The following is a 20112-nucleotide window of genomic DNA, read 5'->3' on the forward strand; positions in this document are numbered from 1 at the left end:
GTTGTTGTTTGTTGTGACTGCTCCTTGGTCTTGTCCATAGTCACAACTCATTGCAAGAAATTGGATTGGTTACCCTCGAAGGGTGCAAAGTCTCAGTGGGGGTCATGCATTTCAGCTGCAAAAACTTGATGACAACTCGATACTTTGGTTTGTCCATTTTTCATGAGACACCTGATACAGAACCTTAGGAACCTGTATAATAAGACTATTCAGTGTGCAAAATTCATGACACAGTCTTCATAATTCATTTGAAGTGATTGAAAATTACCTTCATTAAAAGAAAACACAATATTAGGTGATCTATCTAATAATAGAATGCAAATTTTCACAAAATACTGGTAGAGTGCAATGAAAAATTATATGTAACTTTCACATTTGTGAGAATTTAATGATAGAATAATAGTCTGATGTGATATTTAATGTCTTTTTCGAGATTTTAATTTGTTTGACTTTGGCAAAGTTAGAAGAGGACAAGAGGTTGACTTGTGCAAGGCTGAATATTCATGTAATATACAAAAGAAGATGTCAAATGTCATATTATATATGGTGGCATATTATTTTCACTTCTTTTATTTTATTCCAGCTTGCCTCTATGGACGTGAGATCCAGTATAGCACAGGATGGATCACGCTGGGATATCATTGAAGATCTGGATCTTTTCTACTTTAGACAGCTTGCTGTTAGTCTTCAGGTAAGCTTTTAGCATTTTATCCATTTCAAGCAATGAAGATGATGGCTCTCTGTGGAGAAGAAAGGGGGGGGGTGGAATTTAACCACACCTAGGAGTAGGACCCATCGCAGACAGAAAACTTTGCATTTAAACGCAGGTAAAAAAAAAAAAGCACAAGTCTCGAATGCCCATGTATGTATGTATTTGTGTGTTGAGGTATGGGTGTATAGTTTGTCAACTCTTGTAATTTCTTAATGTTTAGATATAAGAATGCTAAACATGTCTTAATTTTAAAAAAAGTGAGGGAGACACACCTGACATCGAGCACAAACATTTGCGCTGCGCTATAAGGACTCTTTTTTTTTCAATTTCAAATGTTGGCAGGCCTGCAAATCACCGGCATAAATCCTTGTGTCACACCTATTGTTGGGGGGGTGATCTATTGTTCCATTCCCCCTCTGAACACTAGGTGTGATGCAAGGATATACGCCAGTGTTGCAAATTCATGCTTTTGATCGCTTGAAAATCATGTTGCATATGATTTTTTTTAATGATTTTAGAGTTGCGTTTGATCCCAACTCTCTCTGCAATGAGCCCCAGGAAAAAATATAAGGTATTTTGGGGGTTCAAGGGGGGAGTGAACATTATTGAGCAATTACTAAAATTAGCAAGCTCATTCATGTGCTGATTCTGAAATGAAAAAAAAACACCCCATAATACATTATAGTTTCTTGCACTTTAAAATACTGGTTGCTTTGGCTTCAGCGATTTGTTCTCAATAGGTGGTTTCAGACCGCCTCGAAGTTCGTCAGTTCCAGGTATTCTCTGATCGGGAAATTTACCCCGATCAGAAAATACCAGGTATTTTGGTAATGTGAAAGCAAACTACGCGTAATTTCCCCGAAAGAAAATACCCGCTAAATAGTAGGTACTTGGCGAAATTACGAGAACTTCCGCGGGGATTTTTCCAAGGTCGCAGGTATTTTGGCAATGTGAAAGCAATTTACGGGAACTTTTAGCCCAGCGTGTCGTTGGGCGCGGGCGCCGTGGGTGGCTGCTGGGCTAGTGGTTTTGAATCTCGCGCCTTGCCTGCTTATTAGACCATACTGCGCATGCTCCTAACTTCAGGAATTTATTCCGAAGGGTATGTTTCGGGGCGGTGTGAATGCAGGAATAATTAATGGGTATTTTTTAGCCTAAAAATGTTCTCGTAATTTAACGGGGATTCTTGTGATCGAGGCGGTTTGAAACCGCCTAATCAGGGACTTTTGTTCCATGGGCAAGAGAGAATGATCGAGTTCAATGTGGCATGTTGAAATTTCATTATCAAAGGCACTGCTGGTGTGATTATTAGATCAACCACTCTTTAACAACAAAGAAAAAAAAAGGTTGAGAGAATCCTGCTGACAAGTCATTATAAAGCCCCATGATTGATAGACTGGGAAGGAGTGTTGAATGTTCATCAATCAGTATGAGCCCGGTTCACATCTAAAATTTATGACGATTTCTTTTTAAAGAGAGAAATTGGGAGAATAGAGTATAAATTTATACGAGAGTAGAATGTGATCTTGTAACATGTATGTGTAGGCCTACATACAATGTAGAAATACACCATTGAATGGGTCATTCACATTTTCATAAGATGATAGATACGCAACATAATGATGTGTTCATGCAGATTTGAAAATCAGTCATTTCAATCATTATCATAAGGGCTCATTTGCACTTGGGAAAGAGGGTTTAGATAAAATGAAACCATATACTAGTACGATAGGTCTGCATCATGCAAAAACCATTTTTTAATGTATAGGGGCTACTTTTCACAACTTACTGTCTAAATCTGATAACATTGGATAAGCTTCAACATTGCAGTGAATGGTTATTTTCCATGGCTCTTTTGAGCACTTCCAGGATGAAATTGCCCTGAGCCCCCTGTATTTTTGTTCACTGGCCTACATGTAGGCCTATTAAAATGATTCTAATATAACATTGATGTATCTGTAATTGACTAATTGTATAGGCATACATTTAGAATGAAGCCCCATTCACACTCAAAATTTTATCATGCAGTTCTTATAGAAATCCAAGTGTTCTACCTGTTCAGTCAGTGAGTAAAATAAGGTCACATTGAGTAGGCCTACATCTTAGAATATCAGTATTTTGGCCAGTCTACATGTAGGCCTACCCTTTCCACAAACAAATTTGTTTGCAGTACGTGCTATACTCAATGATGTACTTGATGTCATTGAAAACCTCTATGACTTGTATTTCTGTATGTTTTGTGAGTACATGGCATTTTAGAATGAAAATTAAAAGATCAAAATATTACTTAGGTCTAACTTTTTAACCAGATTTTACCAAATTCAAGTTGGTCTATAATTTTAACCAATATGCTTTGAAGTTCATCAATGATTCACACATTTTGTCAATGCTGAATATCATTCCTACAAAAATGAATTTGATTAGGCCTATTGAATCAAGCCATTCAAAGGGTGAGTCGATGTATATTTTGATGAGTTGCAGTCTCCTCGGTGGTTTGCTCAAATGAATTTACAAGGCACCACCAAGATTTGACGAGGACCAATATGTTAGTGCCCCCTGGGTGTATGATTATGGCTTGAAAGCTATTTCCCCCTCCCTCTCTCTCTCTCCTCCTTTCTCTCTACCCCTTTCTCTCTGTATAACCCTTTCACTTTCTCAACTCCTTTTTGTCTCGCCCACTAGAGGTGAAGGCGAGACTTAGGGATCCAAATGTCGTCCGTCCGTCCGTCGTCCGTCCGTCACAAACCTGTAATGACACATAACTCCACAACCGTAAGTCGCTTTTCAACCAAACTTGGATGGTAGATGGACTTGGGGGACCTGCATGTTATGATGCAGTCTGAGGTCACATGGTAAGGTCAAAGGTCATTTTCAGGTCAACGTTAAAGTTTACATGCAAGACTCTTATGACACCTAACTCCACAACCGTAAGTCGCTTTTCAACCAAACTTGGATGGTAGATGGACTTGGGGAACCTGCATGTTATGCTGCAGTCGGAGGTCATATGGTAAGGTCAAAGGTCATTTTCAGGTCAACATTAAAGTTTACATGCAATACTCTCTTATGACACCTAACTCCACAACCGTAAGTCGCTTTTCAACCAAACTTGGATGGTAGATGGACTTGGGGGACCTGCATGTTATGATGCAGTCTGAGGTCACATGGTAAGGTCAAAGGTCATTTTCAGGTCAACGTTAAAGTTTACATGCAAGACTCTTATGACACCTAACTCCACAACCGTAAGTCGCTTTTCAACCAAACTTGGATGGTAGATGGACTTGGGGAACCTGCATGTTATGCTGCAGTCGGAGGTCATATGGTAAGGTCAAAGGTCATTTTCAGGTCAACATTAAAGTTTACATGCAATACTCTCTTATGACACCTAACTCCACAACCGTAAGTCGCTTTTCAACCAAACTTGGATGGTAGATGGACTTGGGGGACCTGCATGTTATGCTGCAGTCGGAGGTCACATGGTATGGTCAAAGGTCGTTTTCAGGTCAATGTTAAAGTTTACATGCAAGACTCTCTTATGACACCTAACTCCGCAACCGTAAGTCACTTAGATGTTAGATAGACTTGGGGGACGTGCATGTTATGCTGCAGTCAGAGGTCACATGGTAAGGTCAAAGGTCATTTCAGGTCAACATTATTGTTTACATACAAGACTCTCTTATGACAAGTGTTATTCCATCCCAGTCATTTCACCATGAAGTTTCGATATAATTCTCTTGCGTGCCCTCGCAAATCACGATAATTCTGGTTATTTTCATAAGTGGGCGAGACACAAAATTGCTTTTGCCTTGTCTAATTTTGTCCCCGATTCCACGTCTCTTTCGTCATCTCCTCTCCCTCTCTTTCCCCCACTCCCTTGATCTCCCATGGTCCTACTTGTACCTCCCCTGCTTGTTCACTCTCCCTTTTATACCTTTCTCTCCTTCCTTTTCTACTCTCTTCTTGCTTCTCATCATCACTTGTTGAACTTCCTGTCAGTGTCAACTTAAAATGTATTTTCAAGTGCACTCTGTCTCTGCCCTCTGAAATGCTGTCCTCTGAAAAGATTTTAATCAAGATCACAGATGTGAAATGTAAATATATGTTCCTACATATTGCATTTTTCGATGTCAAGTTCAAGAATTCAGATTTAACTTCAGAGGATTGTATGAACACACACAGCTGGAGTCAAGTTGATTACCCCCAGCCAGTATCCAGGGTTGCTGTCACATTATGCAGCATGGTTTGGGGAATTGACCTGAATTACATGTACTGCATCCATATGAGGAGGCCCGTGAAATCTTACTATTTCCCCATCATGATTTTTCTCCTTTTCATTTTGAAATTGAGGACCTAATTTATACCTTCAGTACATTTGACCATCTTAATGTATTAGCACTAGCGAACTCCCATTTGTGATGGGGATGGTAGAAAAGTGCCAAAATTGACAAATAAATCCTTACTAGTAAGTAACAATATTATTATTTATTTAAAGTGTTATTTTAAAATAGCATTAAAAACATGAGCTTTCAACTCCTAAAACTACAATATATCATTTATGACTTTAATCACTAGGACTATGACATGCAACAAAAGATTGACTTGGAGATCAAGATGAGAGAGGGTACACGGAAGCTCCTAGCAGCCTGCAAGAGGGAAGCACAGAGCCTTGAAGCAGCCAAAAACCTTCTCACGTCCAACGTGCGCGTCCTCTCGTACATGTCAGAGCTCCAGCGACGTAAGACGGCTGAGTTTGCTGATCGGGCAGCGTCTAGGAAGATCAAGAGTGCTGGCAGTGACTCTGGTGTAGATGCTGAAGCGGGTTGTGATGTCATCGAGCCTTGTAGGGCTACTGTTTGTGTCTCAGGTGAGAAGAAATTTATTGAACTTATCGAAGAAAAAAAAATCATATCCAATTTGGAATTTTAGGGCATAATTGTAGGTAAAGGAAAAGTTTATTGACTCGTCCTCTGTCTCCATCCAATTCAGTCTTTTATTTAAGTCAAGAATAGGAGCCCAAAAGCATAAATGAATTAAAATCAATGATTCTTTTTACTTATTTTTGGATTTTCTGTTGGCATAAATTGGATTTATAGGCCTGATATAACAACAAATTAGTGTTGGCTTCACCAGAATGTGATCTTGTCCCACATGAACACATTAATGTTAGTCTAATATCAACTGAAATTTGCAGGATTCAATCATTCAGAGTCAAGAAGGAATAAATTATTTCTCAATTTGTTGGTATTTTATGACTAAATCACAATATTGAATTGAAAATTTGCACAATATAGAGGGGTACTTCATGGATGTATAGGTCAAATGAGAATTTTAACAAGTTTTAGAGACCCCCCCTACTGGTTAACCATAACCGCTTGTTTTTAAAAAAGAGTAAAATGGTTTTAAAATAATTGTATTGACTCGAACCTAGTTATTATACACAACACTTGTTAAAATCCAATTGAAACCCTCTCGAAGGTACTTTCTGTGAAAGTTTACGTGTTTTAATTTAATGCTCTGCAATTTTCACATTCTTTTGATTTTATTTTCAGATTTACGAATTCCCCTCATGTGGAGAGATGTGGACCATATAAAAAACAAAGGAGGTAAAAAACATTTTCTGAAATTATTTCCCTCTAAAACTGTATGTAAAATAATGATACCTACCATTATGATAATAACATTCCTTTGCATTGTGAGTGTGGCCACGTACAAATGACTGTCATTGTAACTTGTTTTGATGTGCACTTCATGTAGGTGACCATTGTTTCAAATAAGTATACAGATAACACTGGAATTTTACAATTGAATGCATTTGTCAGAAATTTGACAAATTTACTTTTCAGAAGTAATATACATATTTTAGTTGTAATTTCTGTGCATTCCAAGTTGCTTTAAGAGTTATCAGTTTGTGTTTTCTATTATTTGGTTTCAATGTTTGTCACTATTGAAATTTAGAAATCCGTTTGAAATGAATATGAAGCAATCTGTGTAATCAAATCTGTTTTAAATCAGCATTTATCACTACCGATAGGGTAAAACAATATATTTAGATAATTGCATGAGACAAAGAAAAAAAAAAGAAATAGAGATACATTTACAGCAGAAAAAAAAAAGAAAAAAATTTCTCTTGATCTATTTCAAGAAAAGCATTTTTCACCATCAGTGAGGCAATAATATTAAATTACCCTGAGAAAATTTTGGTATGGATAATTATTTAACTACAGAAATTGATACAAAGAAGGAAAATGAGCCAGTTATGTTATCTGAATTTATTAAAAGGTGAAATTTGTTCCTCTATTTCATAAAAATGCAATATTTCTCAGCTTCAGTAGGGGGAGAAATATAAAATTATCCTAAGAAAAAAATGTGGTTTGGAATTGGAACAATCATTTTGTACCAAAAAGATTCGGAGAGAACTCACTTTGTGATTCTGCATTCACATCCATTTATATGCCTAACAAACACAGAAAAGAAGTCACTGTAATGCCCCTTGAATAATGTCAGATCATTACCACACCTCATTTGAGAAGAAGGATCACTCTGTCATTATACATCCTTTATGGGAGATTTCCCATTTCATTCAACCCCTTAATGACTTCATACTTATCACACAATGGTTTCAACCACAATGGTTGAATTCTGTGGTCTATAGAAGGTTTTCTATTGCGTAAAGTGCAATGTGATTTGGATGTTGAGTGCCTGAAGAAACACTTGGTGAATTGTAACTGTCAGTTTAAAGATTGTATTGTTAGAAAGTGCATGTAAAGGCTGAATTTTACATCAGTTAAAGCTTCTTATCTGTATATCTGTCAGTTGTTTGGCAATGTGTTATGTGAATGTGATAATACTATAAAGATGCTTTGCAATTTCGAAATACAAGACAGAGATTGAAGATATTTGAGAAGTTTACATCATACATTTTTACATATTACAATGCACATAAGGAGCACTAAAATATTTGTGATCTTTAAACAGAAACGAGATGTTTATTTCATATCATTATTTACATTAGAAATCCCACACATAATAACCTTGTAAAATTCTTCTTACGTTAAAATTAATTATCAGAATTAACTAATTGTTCCTTTATTTTCCAAGTCAGAAAAATTATTAAAAGGTGTACTTCTGTTTACATCAATTACTATTACACTATCGTATACAGCATCAACTATGACAAAGAAATGTATGGGCCCATGCACAAGCATAATAGAGTCACTATTGTCCCCAGACAATTGGGCCCATGAAATGCTTTGTAGGATCTGATGCTAGATACGCGACTCTAACAGATATAACTATCGCTAATTGCTCCTTTTAAAACCCCAACCATAAAACAACAAAAATACTCCTTTTAAAACGAATTACTAAATGTAGTTGCTGATCATTCCCTTTAAAAATCCCAGACAGACAAATGGTGTAGCGTTTCACGCGCTTTTCACCTTAATCAGGATTATGATGGTACCATCATCCAGTACCTTAATGCTATTATCGCCAAAGGACATTTCTCAAGCATGAATGTCAAGACAGGTGGATGGAGAAAAAACTTAATTGATCTAACGATTGCTTCCTTCGTGCGTATTACTGGTTCAAATCTGACAGCTTACCATGACAGCTTGCCTTATATACACATACCCACACTAGTTAGTGTTCAGTGAATGTTACCCGGATAATGTTGCTTGTGTGTGTCAATGAAATGACTAACTTTCCATCTGGTGAATTGTAATGTGGTTGGTATTGAATACAGACATGCGGTTAAACATTGAATTTCACAGAAAATATATAGGGCGATTAATAATTGAAAGTAAATTTTATGAAAATTAAAAGAGAGAAACTGGCCAGATGACATGGCAAGTAAAAAGAGAAGTCCTGGTTGAGCATTTTTCATGAAATGTTTTTGTCAGTGATTTTCACAAGTTATTTTGATCTGAGCTATCAGATACAAAGATTTCAGTAGCTTTTAACAAAAATTATGGTCCTTGAAAAATCACTATTTGTTTTATGAAATGCTCCCTGGATAAAATGGTGGTCAAATGTACAAGGTCAAACCAGATTGTTTTTAATGTGTTTGTTGCTTGTGTTATTTCTTATTTCTACAAGGTAATGGGCACTGGACAAATTATCAACACTTGAAACATTCATTTATACATACATGTAGAATGTGCGATATAAAATATTCCTATTGTCATCATTATAAAAAAGACTAAGTTCTTCAAGCAAGCTCTTGAATTCACAGAATTTAATTTGGAAATGTATACTGATGATTGGCATTTGTTTTTAGAAGTAAATGGATATGAGTGGATACAAAGAATTCATGATAAGAAGGTGCATGTAGATCCTACATGTAGGCTAAAGTAAGATAAATACCCATCACAGTAAAGATGGCCCCTCTCTTGCTATCATCATATTTCATCCTGACACGTTTGTGTATTATACTTTTCCTCAAGAGACAAGTACCCTCCTTCTTTCAAATCACGTACAGCCTCACTAACAAGCTCTTATGAACACAAAAATACATCAGCTCTGTCATCATCACCCTATGTTTCCAAAGTACTGTATTACTGTTTGTTTTTGCAATGATTTTTTTTTTAAAGATTTGATATTTGATATTTTAAGATTTCAAGTTTCATGGAACTTATGACTCTATAGTAGTGAAAATGGCGCAGAAATAAATCACCATTTATTCCAAACCTATTCCAAAATATACATGAAATATGGTAATACAGCAGTCAGTTCTGATTGAGGGAAATTATTAAACCTGAACAAATGTAGCTTGAGTTAAATTTAATGAAGACTCGCTGAGTGGGCTATTTCGTTGGGCTTATGTTTTTAATAGCAAAACAGAACACTAATTTGCGAATTGTACTGAAAGCCAATGACAATCAAATATAGTATGTGCAGACTTAATGTACACCATGTATATGAAGGAATTACATGTATCTGGTTCGGCTAAGGTCAATGAATTTACAGTATTAATGATGGCGCTCTGTTCCCAAACATGGAACCCAAATTGTGCATGCTTCCAAAATAGCCCCACTCTACCCCTAATTAAAACAGATTATAAAACTGCATGTGTAAAGTCTTTCTTTCTCAAGTATCTAGCAACAATATTGAGCTTGATCAAGGAGATATCACCTCGAGAAGCGATATCTCTTTGGCTTGATCAAAATTGGGCTGATGAAGACCCTACTATGAAAATTATAATAGATTAGCCATCATTGGTCCATAGTATAAACATGGCCTCTCCCTGGTAAAGGCTATGCTTCTGTGCAAAGTGAATTGTGACACTCATTCCCATTTTCTCCAATTTATGAAAGTAAACAAAGGGATTTGCCCAGACACTGCTTGAACGTGACACCGGATAGGTTTCACTCGGATATCATTGGCTATGTTGCCATAACAACCCAACACCTGCCTTCTTGTTTGAGTTTTGAATAAATTTTTCTTTCTTCTATAATGTTTCCAACTCTGACAGGGTATCCTTGGCTATTTCACTTGTCATATATTACCACTTTTCATGCATGCCAAGTCCTTTAAATTGTCTATGACTGATTCCACTATGTTTTTCATTAAAATAAGGGACAAACCTATCTAATTATCTTTAATTTTAAAATATATTAAAGTTTCTTATTTTACATTTGATTTTGTTTATTTTTTTATTCTTTATTTTTATTTATTTATTTATTCTATTTTTTTAGGGGGGAGAGCTTTGCCTTTATTTAAAAGCACCTTTTCTCTATTTCCTGAACTTCTGGAATGACATTATTTTGCTATTTAATACCATAGTATGGATAGTTGACCTTAAATTCTTCCTGCGATAAAGCCTTTGATGACTATGACTGACCTATTGAAACACCAGAGTAGTACATCATGTTTGAAAGTTTTAATCTCACTTTTGAACAAATTGCTGGTGTTTTGTGTTCAGATCTGAATACAGATCTGCAGTATTCTGTTTGGTATAAAATTTCATTTTATTCTCCTAATTTTGATATCTTATTTTCTTTCAGATCATCACAGATATGCAGTGTTCTGCTTGCTGAAGATAGACACCCAAATATATGCTACTCAGCTGGTTTCTAATATAGACAGAAAAGCAACAGATGTCAACTTCAAAGATGTCATTGTATTGTAAGTTTTATTGCATTATATTCTATATTGAAATATCTAATCTTGAGTTTGAATATGATACCTAATCTTTATGCATGAAATCAACTTTGTAAATCATAATCCCCTGTCCTGAAACCAACCCAAAGCAGCAGTGGCTAATGAATACAAACATGTAATGATTGATAGTCACTTAGTGTTTTGATGCAAGACAAATCATCTCAAAAATATGTTTGTGTGCATAAGGTTGCGCAGAAGAACACAGAATATTAATTATTATTCTTCTTTTTTTGTTTAATATATTTTAAGTACAAAAAAAATGTGCTGAATTTTCAAAGAAGTTCTGTTCTTACATTTTTAAAGCCAGGTGATAAAATTGTCTGCAGTCTTTGCACATTTTTTTTTTACACTTCGTAATATCTCATTAAAATTGCAGACTAAATGATGTACTAGTACTCTGTTGCCGAGTCTTGTTGAATGATGTTTGGACAAGCCTCAAGTGTACCTTTCTACCTTGATTGTTGAAGTGAAATAAGATTTTTAACAATTTTGTGTTTTTGCTTATAGTTGGAAATAGTCTTTTTGACCTTTGTATTTGATGTCTTGCAGTGACAACGTAAAGCCAGCTTTCACATGTACCTTAGAAGTCTATTCATACAACCTTCACAATGACATGACAATAGCCAGCACACCACAGAAGATCAGAAGAAAGCTGAGCGCCCTCTCGACGTCTGTGGGTAGACGTGGTAGTCTAGGTCATAGGACACAGGTCAACTCATCCAGTGGGGTAAGTATCGGTCTCTTAACTCTCCCCTCTGATTTTCAAGTCCCAATACTGTGTGTATCTCAGTCTACCACTTTTCCTTTAGTTGAAGCCTAGCCCTTACTGTACTGACTTTCAGGTTTCATAGTGTGTAGTGAGCCATCACCAACTTTTATAGACGGGTTCTATAACACATATTCCCTATAAGTGGAAGACAACTTTGGGTGCCACCAAACAATTTTTTTTATTATAGACAGGTGGCCACTTTAAGTGTATTTGGTTTAGTACAGGAGGGTTAATCAAAACGGTGATATAGATCCTAATCAAGTAAATGGCTGAAATCTATCATGGTCGAAAAACATCCCGGACAATGATTCAGGCTTAGGTTGGAGGCAAATCACAGACCAGTAGTCAGTTCATTATAACACTATTTACAGACGTTTACTAGGTTAGCTGCAACAACTACATCACTGCTCCGACATCTTGGTAGCAGCCATGCCAGAGCTTCTGGTAGAAGTGGTCACGTGTAATAACATAGTATAGTCTACGCTTGTAGATCACCACAGACAAGACGGATGCTGTTCGAAAACGAACTTGAAGAGACCAAAACCAAATAATGCCAAGATGTCGAGGACATCAAAAGCAGGTATTCTCGAAGAAGGAGAATCTTGTTGAAGTGGAGGCTCGATCATACAGATTATTTTGCTTCCTCTACATCTCCATACATATCCCAAACGCTGATCTCCCTTCATCATCAGTTATTTGATCTTTTATTTTGTGTTCTATATTTTTATATACTTTGCGAAACAATTTTATATGAGTTTCATGAAAATAGTATTGTAAGACTACCGGTATTATTATCTCATCTGAATATTTTCTTGATATTGTAGCCACCTGAGGAGGAGCAGTCAGAAGGTCCCCGGTACAGCTTGGTGGCCAGAGCAAGGTTGAGTTTACAGCAAGTCAGCGATCAAGTTCAGACATTTGATCTTGTCACAGAGAAAGGTGAGTGTAAATATAATTCACTCTGATCAATCATCATTCATGTAACACACAAAAAAAGGGTTTAGAGGAGGGTTCAAATTTGTGAAATAATTATTGTGATAAGGTAACTTTTTGTCTCACCTGCATAGCAGAGTGAGACTATAGGCGCCGCTTTTCCGACGGCGGCGGCGGCGTCAACACCAAATCTTAACCTGAGGTTAAGTTTTTGAAATGACAGCATAACTTAGAAAGTATATGGACCTAGTTCATGAAACTTGGCCATAAGGTTAATCAAGTATTACTGAACATCCTGCCTGAGTTTCATGTCACATGACCAAGGTCAAAGGTCATTTAGGGTCAATGAACTTAGACCATGTTGGGGGAATCAACATCAAAATCTTAACCTAAGGTTAAGTTTTTGAAATGTCATCATAACTTAGAAAATATATGGACCTAGTTCATGAAACTTATACATAAGGTTAATCAAGTATCACTGAACATCCTGCATGAGTTTCACATCACATGACCAAGGTCAAAGGTCATTTAGGGTCAATGAACTTTGGCCGAATTGGGGGTATCTGTTGAATTACCATCATAACTTTGAAAGTTTATGGATCTGATTCATGAAACTTGGACATAATAGTAATCAAGTATTACTGAACATCCTGTGCAAGTTTCAGGTCACATGATCAAGGTCAAAGGTCATTTAGGGTCAATGAACTTTGGCCAAATTGGGGTATTTGTTGAATTACAGCCATAAATTTGAAAGTGTGTTGGTCTAGTTCATAAAACTTGGACATAATAGTAATCAAGTATCACTGAACATCCTGTGCGAGTTTCAGGTCACATGATCAAGTTCAAAGGTCATGTAAGGTCAAAGAACTTTGGCCACGTTGGGGGTATTTGTTGAATTGCCATCATACCTGTATCTCTATAAGTGTATTGGTCTAGTTCATAAAACGTGGAAATAAGAGTAACCAAGTATCACTGAACATCTTGTGCGAGTTATAGTAGTTTCCAAAATCAGCACTGCTGCTATATTGAATCGCGTGATGCAGGTGAGACGGCCAGAGGCATTCCACTTGTTGAAGATATGTATAATATTTTTTAAATTTGATAATCTCTAAGTGCTCTTCAATAAATGTAACTTAATTATCTTGGCCATTTTTTTTTTTTTTTGAAGTAAACAACCAGGATAGGGTTTTTTTGTGTGTGTAAAGTTACCTGCAACTTTGGGATATGGTAGGCCACACACATTTATGTACAAAGTATATTTTGGACAAGAAGTCCATGAGGTTATTAGTACTTACAGAAATTTCAGGAAAATATTCCAGGCACACATGCCTTAAATTCTGAAATTTTTAAAGACAATGTCACTTTCTCATGGGGAACATTTCTATACTACAGCACCAATCAGATTTTTTTTTTTTAAAGGGCTCTTCAAATCTCTAAGGCCAATGAGATTGATATTGAGGCCAATCAACAGGGCATCTGCGACTATGGTCTTCTATGGCCTTGGAATGATTTGAGCCGTCATCTCACATTTTGTCCCTTTAATGATATAATTCAGTTGCTTCTGAAATCAGGCGTAACTCTACCAACAGCTTTATAAATCACCGCAATGAATAAAAGATCTAAAATATTTGACATTTGTTAAAGATATCTGTGACTTAGTACAGCCAAATATGAAATTTGTTTTGTAGATGATAACACACCACATCAGCTGCAGTTGTTTGGTAACATCTGTTGTCGGCTTGCTGCTCAACCACTCTGTATGGCAGAAGAGACAATGTCAGGCTACTTATCCAGTCAGGTGAGAAAACAGGCTATATTTATTTTTTCCAAATTGTGACCATAAGGTGGAATCAATTATGTATGTGTAGGTAATTTTTCTACAGATCGATTCTATGAGAACTACAGGAATCTATTCGACTTAGGAAAATTTTGACTTAAGAGAGATATATATTGAACGTGATTACCCCGTTAACATGGTAAAGAAGGCAATGAAAAGGGTCAAAGAAAAAAATAGAGAAGATCTACTTAATCCAAAAATGAAGATAAAAAATGAAGGTAGAATTCCCTTCGTTTCCACATTCCACCCTCAAACTAAAAAGCTTGCCCAGACGGTTAAGAAAGAGTGGAGTGAAATCACGGCGGACAAGCATCTCACTAAGGTCATGCCAAAGGCCCCGTTGCATGCACAGAGGCAGCCTCCCAGCCTTAAAAGGTTGATCGTGAAGAGTAGGCTACCAGGACCCTCTCAACCTAAGGGTAACCAACCCTGTGGAAATCCTGTTGTCAAATATGTCCGCACATCATAACCGACAGCTCAGTACACCTCCCTACTGGTTATGCAATCAAACCTCCAAATCACAACTGTGATTCAAGCAATATTCTGTATTGCTTACTCTGTAGCAAATGCCCAGATGTAACATACATTGGAGACACCAGTACTAAATTTAGGACAAGATTCAATAATCACAGGTCTACTATCCGACAACACCGCGATGGTTTCCCGGTAGCTGAGCACTTCAACAGAGAAAATCACTCTATCAGTGATCTCAAAATAGTTCTTTGCGGAGGAGGGTATAAATCCGAGCCATTATTCATAGCCGAAGTTTAGGAATTTCTCATAGGTTTATTATCATTATTCTTGCTCTACTCTCCTCCATACATATTAACAGTTGATATAAGATAGAGTGATTTAGGAGGTCATTGTCGCCTCCTTTTATCGTAAATTATTTTCTTGATATATAAGCCTTTATCCCTTCTATTCCTGCACTTTCATGATTGTGGTGGCGTCATAACAAGTGATTGTGACATAACAATGATGTCCTCACTTACGCGATAATTTTTACAGCCTGCGCCTCTAGTATGCTTTTTTAAAATAATTATTATGATGATGATGCTGTTTTGTGCGCGGTTCCATGACTACCATAATCATGAATGTTATTATTTCAATTATGCAATTTAACTTGTATGTCTGACCCACTATATGTGGGACCATCCTGATTTGTCTCGTTTGCCCGTTACTTATAAAAAGTTGTCACACTCTCAAATTGTCTTAGTTTTGGCAGTTCATGATGTTGAGTAAGAATGGAGAGAAAAAAAAGAGGGTTGGGTGTACAAAAAGATTATTTTATTAAATTGCAAAAGAGAAAACCTCTATTAGTGAAATTTCAATATTCCTTTCTTCTGTCCAACAATACACTATCCAATTTATTGTAAGAAAAAATGCATTGAATCTTTCTAATGATCTTATTGTTAATGTGTGTTTGAATTCATAGGACGAGTTTCAGGGTAAACCTGTATCAAACAGACTGTGGGGTAGATTAGAAGGATCGTGTCTAACGTGTTGGGATGATCCTACAGACGGCAATCTAGGTGAACCCATCATGACACTACAAATCAGAAAGGTAAACAGACTCTTCTATCTTGTGATTTTATGGAGACACTGTTTCATGAAAGTTGTCAGCATCGACTAACTCGTCAGCTTGGACAGTTTCAGTCAGATCCTATGTTTTGATTTTTCTGGGTCCCGTTTCATAAAGACATGTGTAATAGCAACAAATGCAGAATTTCTATTACAAATTTACCTTCAGCCAATCCAACAGAAGGATTTCAGTAGCTTTTAACTGTTATTGCAAATATGATATAGCAAGTTTTATGAAACGGGTCTCAGAGACTCTGGTCTCTGATTGTCTCTATAGTAGTTATCAGAGAAAAGAGTGACTACTTGTGAGTGCAGTGCTGGTGCCTTCAATGAAACAGTTCCCTGATCACATCATTCAGGGCCATATATACCAAAAAGTTTAGTGATCAGGGATGCCACTTTTCCATCTTTATATGGAATTCCGGCTTTTTCCCTGCTATCTGTCTTATTTCCGTATTTCCGACTTTTCCTGTTTTCTGTGTATTAAAAAAACCGGAAAGTCCTCCTTTTTTCCCCCTCTCTCATGCATGTTGATCGACCGAGTGAGAGATATTTTCCCAAGATATTTGCTATTATTATAAACGCGTGCACTACCCACTACGTTCATTGAGTTATGCTTTTATCGAGGCTTTCCAATTAGAATAAATACTGGCCAATCAATGCGAGCGACAAGTTCCGAACGCACACACATAGACAAGCGCAAAGCAGCGGCACGAATCTCGGTATATAGCGACTGGTAGATACGTCTGTAAAGATGATGACGTCATCCAAGATGGCAACTTACGATGACCAAAGAAGGAATCGAGGATGACTAAGTTTTGATCATCATTTGAAAGGAATTAGCAGTAACTGCGGTCTAAGGTACGATGTTTCTGAATTTTATATATTTTCTCGTAAGTTTGGATGTAATTATTTTTTTTATAATGTGACATTTTATGTACAAAAAAACGATCCGAAAATCGGGTTTCCGTCGAATGTTAGATCTAACGTTACTGCTGCATGCTGATACGGAACCCAGGGAGCTCCGGCTCGGGAAGCGGGCCGGAGCTCCTTGGGTTACGTGTCAGCTAGCCCAAGGAGCTCCGGCCCGCTTTGCGAGCCGGAGCTCCCTGGGTTAGCTGATACGTTGTCTTTATATACGGGCCAACAACTCTTCAGTCTATGTATTGGTGAGTGGAGCCAACGCGGTTCAGCTGAACAACCAAAATACAGATACTGAAGCTTTTGGTCTAGCGTTCTATGAGAAACACACAACTAATGACCGTCAGTTTTTCAAACCTAATTGACTTCAAAGTCATCGATCACAACAAGGTAAGAAGCCACTTGGTCCTCCCCCCTCCCCTAAATTTGAGGTGGGGGCGGACCCCCCTCCCCCCTCCTAATTTTTATTTATTTATTTTTTTTTTTTTTGCTTGTCCAATTTTTTACCTGTGTCCATCCCAAAATTTAATGTGCACCCCCTAACTTTTTTTCCTTCTTGACACTGTCCCGGCCCGCGATAAGTTTCAGTATGTTTGGAGGACACCTAGTGGCATCCCTGAGTGATTGATAGTGGGGCTAATTTTTACGATTGATTGAATTGATTATTGTGTTTGATCAATCGTAAAAATCAGTCCCGTGATCAATAGCTATTAAGCTTTATGTAACAGGTCTCCCATCAGTTCTGATATTCCATTAGTAAATATGACTTGATATTAATCATGAACTATTTTTTATTCATAAAACTTAGTTACAATTAAATGTACAATTGAGATTGGTGGCTGTGAGATTGATGCTAGCTAATAGAGAAGTCAACTTGAGAAATAAAGAGTAATTCCTAAAAATGCATGTATGATTAGCTCAAAACCAAGTTGCGTTTGATTCTTAAGATTTATCTGATTGCAACTCTGTCACCAACTGGCTTCATATTTTCAGTAAGTATACAGTTGAGGCTAAATGTTTAAATACACCCAGGAAATTCAAACATAAAATTTGCTGTATCTTATAAAATATTTGTGCTAACATGACCAATTTGATATCAAACAAATGAGTATGTCATGCCCCTTCATCACATTGCTTTGTCATCAGGAGCTGAAAAAATTTAGGTGTCATTTTTTCCCCAAAAAATGTTCATATTTTAGACAAATTGAAAATAAAACCTTGACAAAAACATTTCCTATTTTTGTGCTAGTTGCTTCTCAACACAAACATTTCAGATTACACTTTTTGTTCAGTGGTGACATATCATGATAGAAAATGTAATATAAACCATAGATTTGACGTTTATACATTTCTATGAAACAATGTTTGGAAATATAATAACAAACAATATAATACATTGAGCACGAATAATACCTTTTTTTCTTCAAAGAAAATTCCACCTGAAATATACTTTAATCCCAACGGCATCCCAATTATGTGAAAGAGCTCAATACGCTCTTTCATTTGATACCAAATTAGCCATGGTAGTATTTATTTTTCTGAAGTTAAAGTAAATTTTACAATGTTTGGCAAGCGAACAAATTTAACTGATTTCCATGGGTGTATGTAAATTTTTGGCCTTAACTGTATATGTATTGTTTAACTGTAACTATTGAATTTGTTATAAAATCGTAATTAAAAAAAATTCTTTTCTTAAAACTCAGACTTCTTCAGCGGTTCGTTCAACGTGTTGTACAGACCCACTGTCGTTTGTGATCAGTGGTAGCGGCGATGATCCTGACAGAAAGCATCCATTCACAGCCGAGTCAGAAGAGGAACTAGAAATGTGGCTGAAAGCATTTGAACAGCAATTAATCAATGTTGGTAAGTAGTGACAGAAATCGAAATAATAATAAGGGTTGATTCCTGATGGGTTAGTGAGGAGCTGAATTTGTGGGAAGTCAGTGCTTTATTTTGGGCTTATCAAATGAACAGGAAAAATACAGAACAATAAGTTGGCTGAGTCGGTAACTCGTCTGCCCGTCGAACCAAAGATGGTGGGTTCGAGTCCACCCCAGGGCGGATGACTGAAGCCAGTGCGTTGTGTGTAAACGTCTCTCCCATGTTTCATAGATGCAGGCTATGTTACAGTGGAAAACACTCTGTCCCTCGGATAGAACATTAAATGGAGGCCCCGTGTAGAGTAGAGTCACCACCTTTGCATGTAAAGAACCCACTACACTATTCGTAGAGTAGGGGGAAACCCCTGTGAAGTGGTCCACCTGCACTCCCTCCAATCAATTATATCGGGAGGAGAGACTTGTGTGTCACAGTGATTCAGTTCGCTTTTCGCCTCCCAGGCACAGGTGACGCCAAACAAATAATAATAATAATAACATATGTTAAGGCACCAAAATGGAAGAGTTCTTTAGAAAAGCAGGAACTCATTACTGGCTTGATGCCAGCTGATGAGTTTACTCTAAGGGTCCCTCATATTTATAGCATTTTTAAAAAGATTTTGCTTAATGTTTTTGTCTGTTATGCTCACGACAAGTCAAACTCAAGTCAAACTGATTGTATGATCCTTGGTGAGTTGTCTTCAACAGAGTTACCTCAACTATAATGTGTTGCATCATTTGTTTTGATTGTTGACAATCTCATCTCTTTCCTTGCAGAATCCTGGTCTGAATGTTGTAATGAAAAGATGAAAATCTACTCCCCATTCCCTGGTCGATCTGACCTGATGCTAGCAGAGAGAAAAGGCTCCCTCTACGATGAATTATCTTTAGGTAACATCACTTTTAGATATCTTCAACAAAGTCCCAATGAATAATGATAATAGTTGATCTCGACGTTAAAGACCTAATCAGTAACAGAAAGTGGAATTGATGATTCATAAGCTAATGAAAGCTTATAAGCTACAAAATACAACTATGCTACTTGTCATGCATTTCACAGCTTACTAGCTTAGTGTTTGGGTTAGAAACCTCAAATTTGTAAGCCTGAAAAGGGGCAGTATTGCGCCACTCGACACCGATGGAACCTTAGGTGGACAGAATTGTGATTACATGCATTTGTGTGTTGTAAAAACAAGCAGCTCATCCTGAATAGCTTGGGCTATATAGGGTTTAAGATGCAGTGATACCCTTCCCGTCCCATTGTTGATATAATCCTGACATTTGTAATGTCTATAACTCATCGCTCATTGTATGTTCATATTACTTT

At 36.9% G+C, this 20112-nt stretch overlaps 1 protein-coding gene across 2 annotated transcripts in view; it reads left to right on the forward strand.

Moving 5' to 3' along the window:
- Nucleotides 1–20112, forward strand: part of LOC129273479 (rhotekin-like) — a 35578-nt gene that overhangs the window by 13351 nt on the left and 2115 nt on the right. For both annotated transcript variants that reach the window (XM_064107431.1, XM_064107430.1), the window contains 10 exons: nucleotides 584–691; nucleotides 5282–5573; nucleotides 6259–6312; nucleotides 10711–10831; nucleotides 11417–11594; nucleotides 12461–12575; nucleotides 14258–14367; nucleotides 15842–15970; nucleotides 18612–18771; nucleotides 19563–19676. In XM_064107431.1, the coding sequence (XP_063963501.1) occupies nucleotides 593–691; nucleotides 5282–5573; nucleotides 6259–6312; nucleotides 10711–10831; nucleotides 11417–11594; nucleotides 12461–12575; nucleotides 14258–14367; nucleotides 15842–15970; nucleotides 18612–18771; nucleotides 19563–19676 (1372 nt within the window). In that variant the 5' untranslated portion in view covers nucleotides 584–592. The remainder of the gene's footprint in view (nucleotides 1–583; nucleotides 692–5281; nucleotides 5574–6258; nucleotides 6313–10710; nucleotides 10832–11416; nucleotides 11595–12460; nucleotides 12576–14257; nucleotides 14368–15841; nucleotides 15971–18611; nucleotides 18772–19562; nucleotides 19677–20112) is intronic.

The sequence above is a fragment of the Lytechinus pictus genome, chromosome 12 (assembly GCF_037042905.1).
Source record: "Lytechinus pictus isolate F3 Inbred chromosome 12, Lp3.0, whole genome shotgun sequence".
In the NCBI taxonomy this organism is placed as follows: domain Eukaryota; kingdom Metazoa; phylum Echinodermata; class Echinoidea; order Temnopleuroida; family Toxopneustidae; genus Lytechinus; species Lytechinus pictus.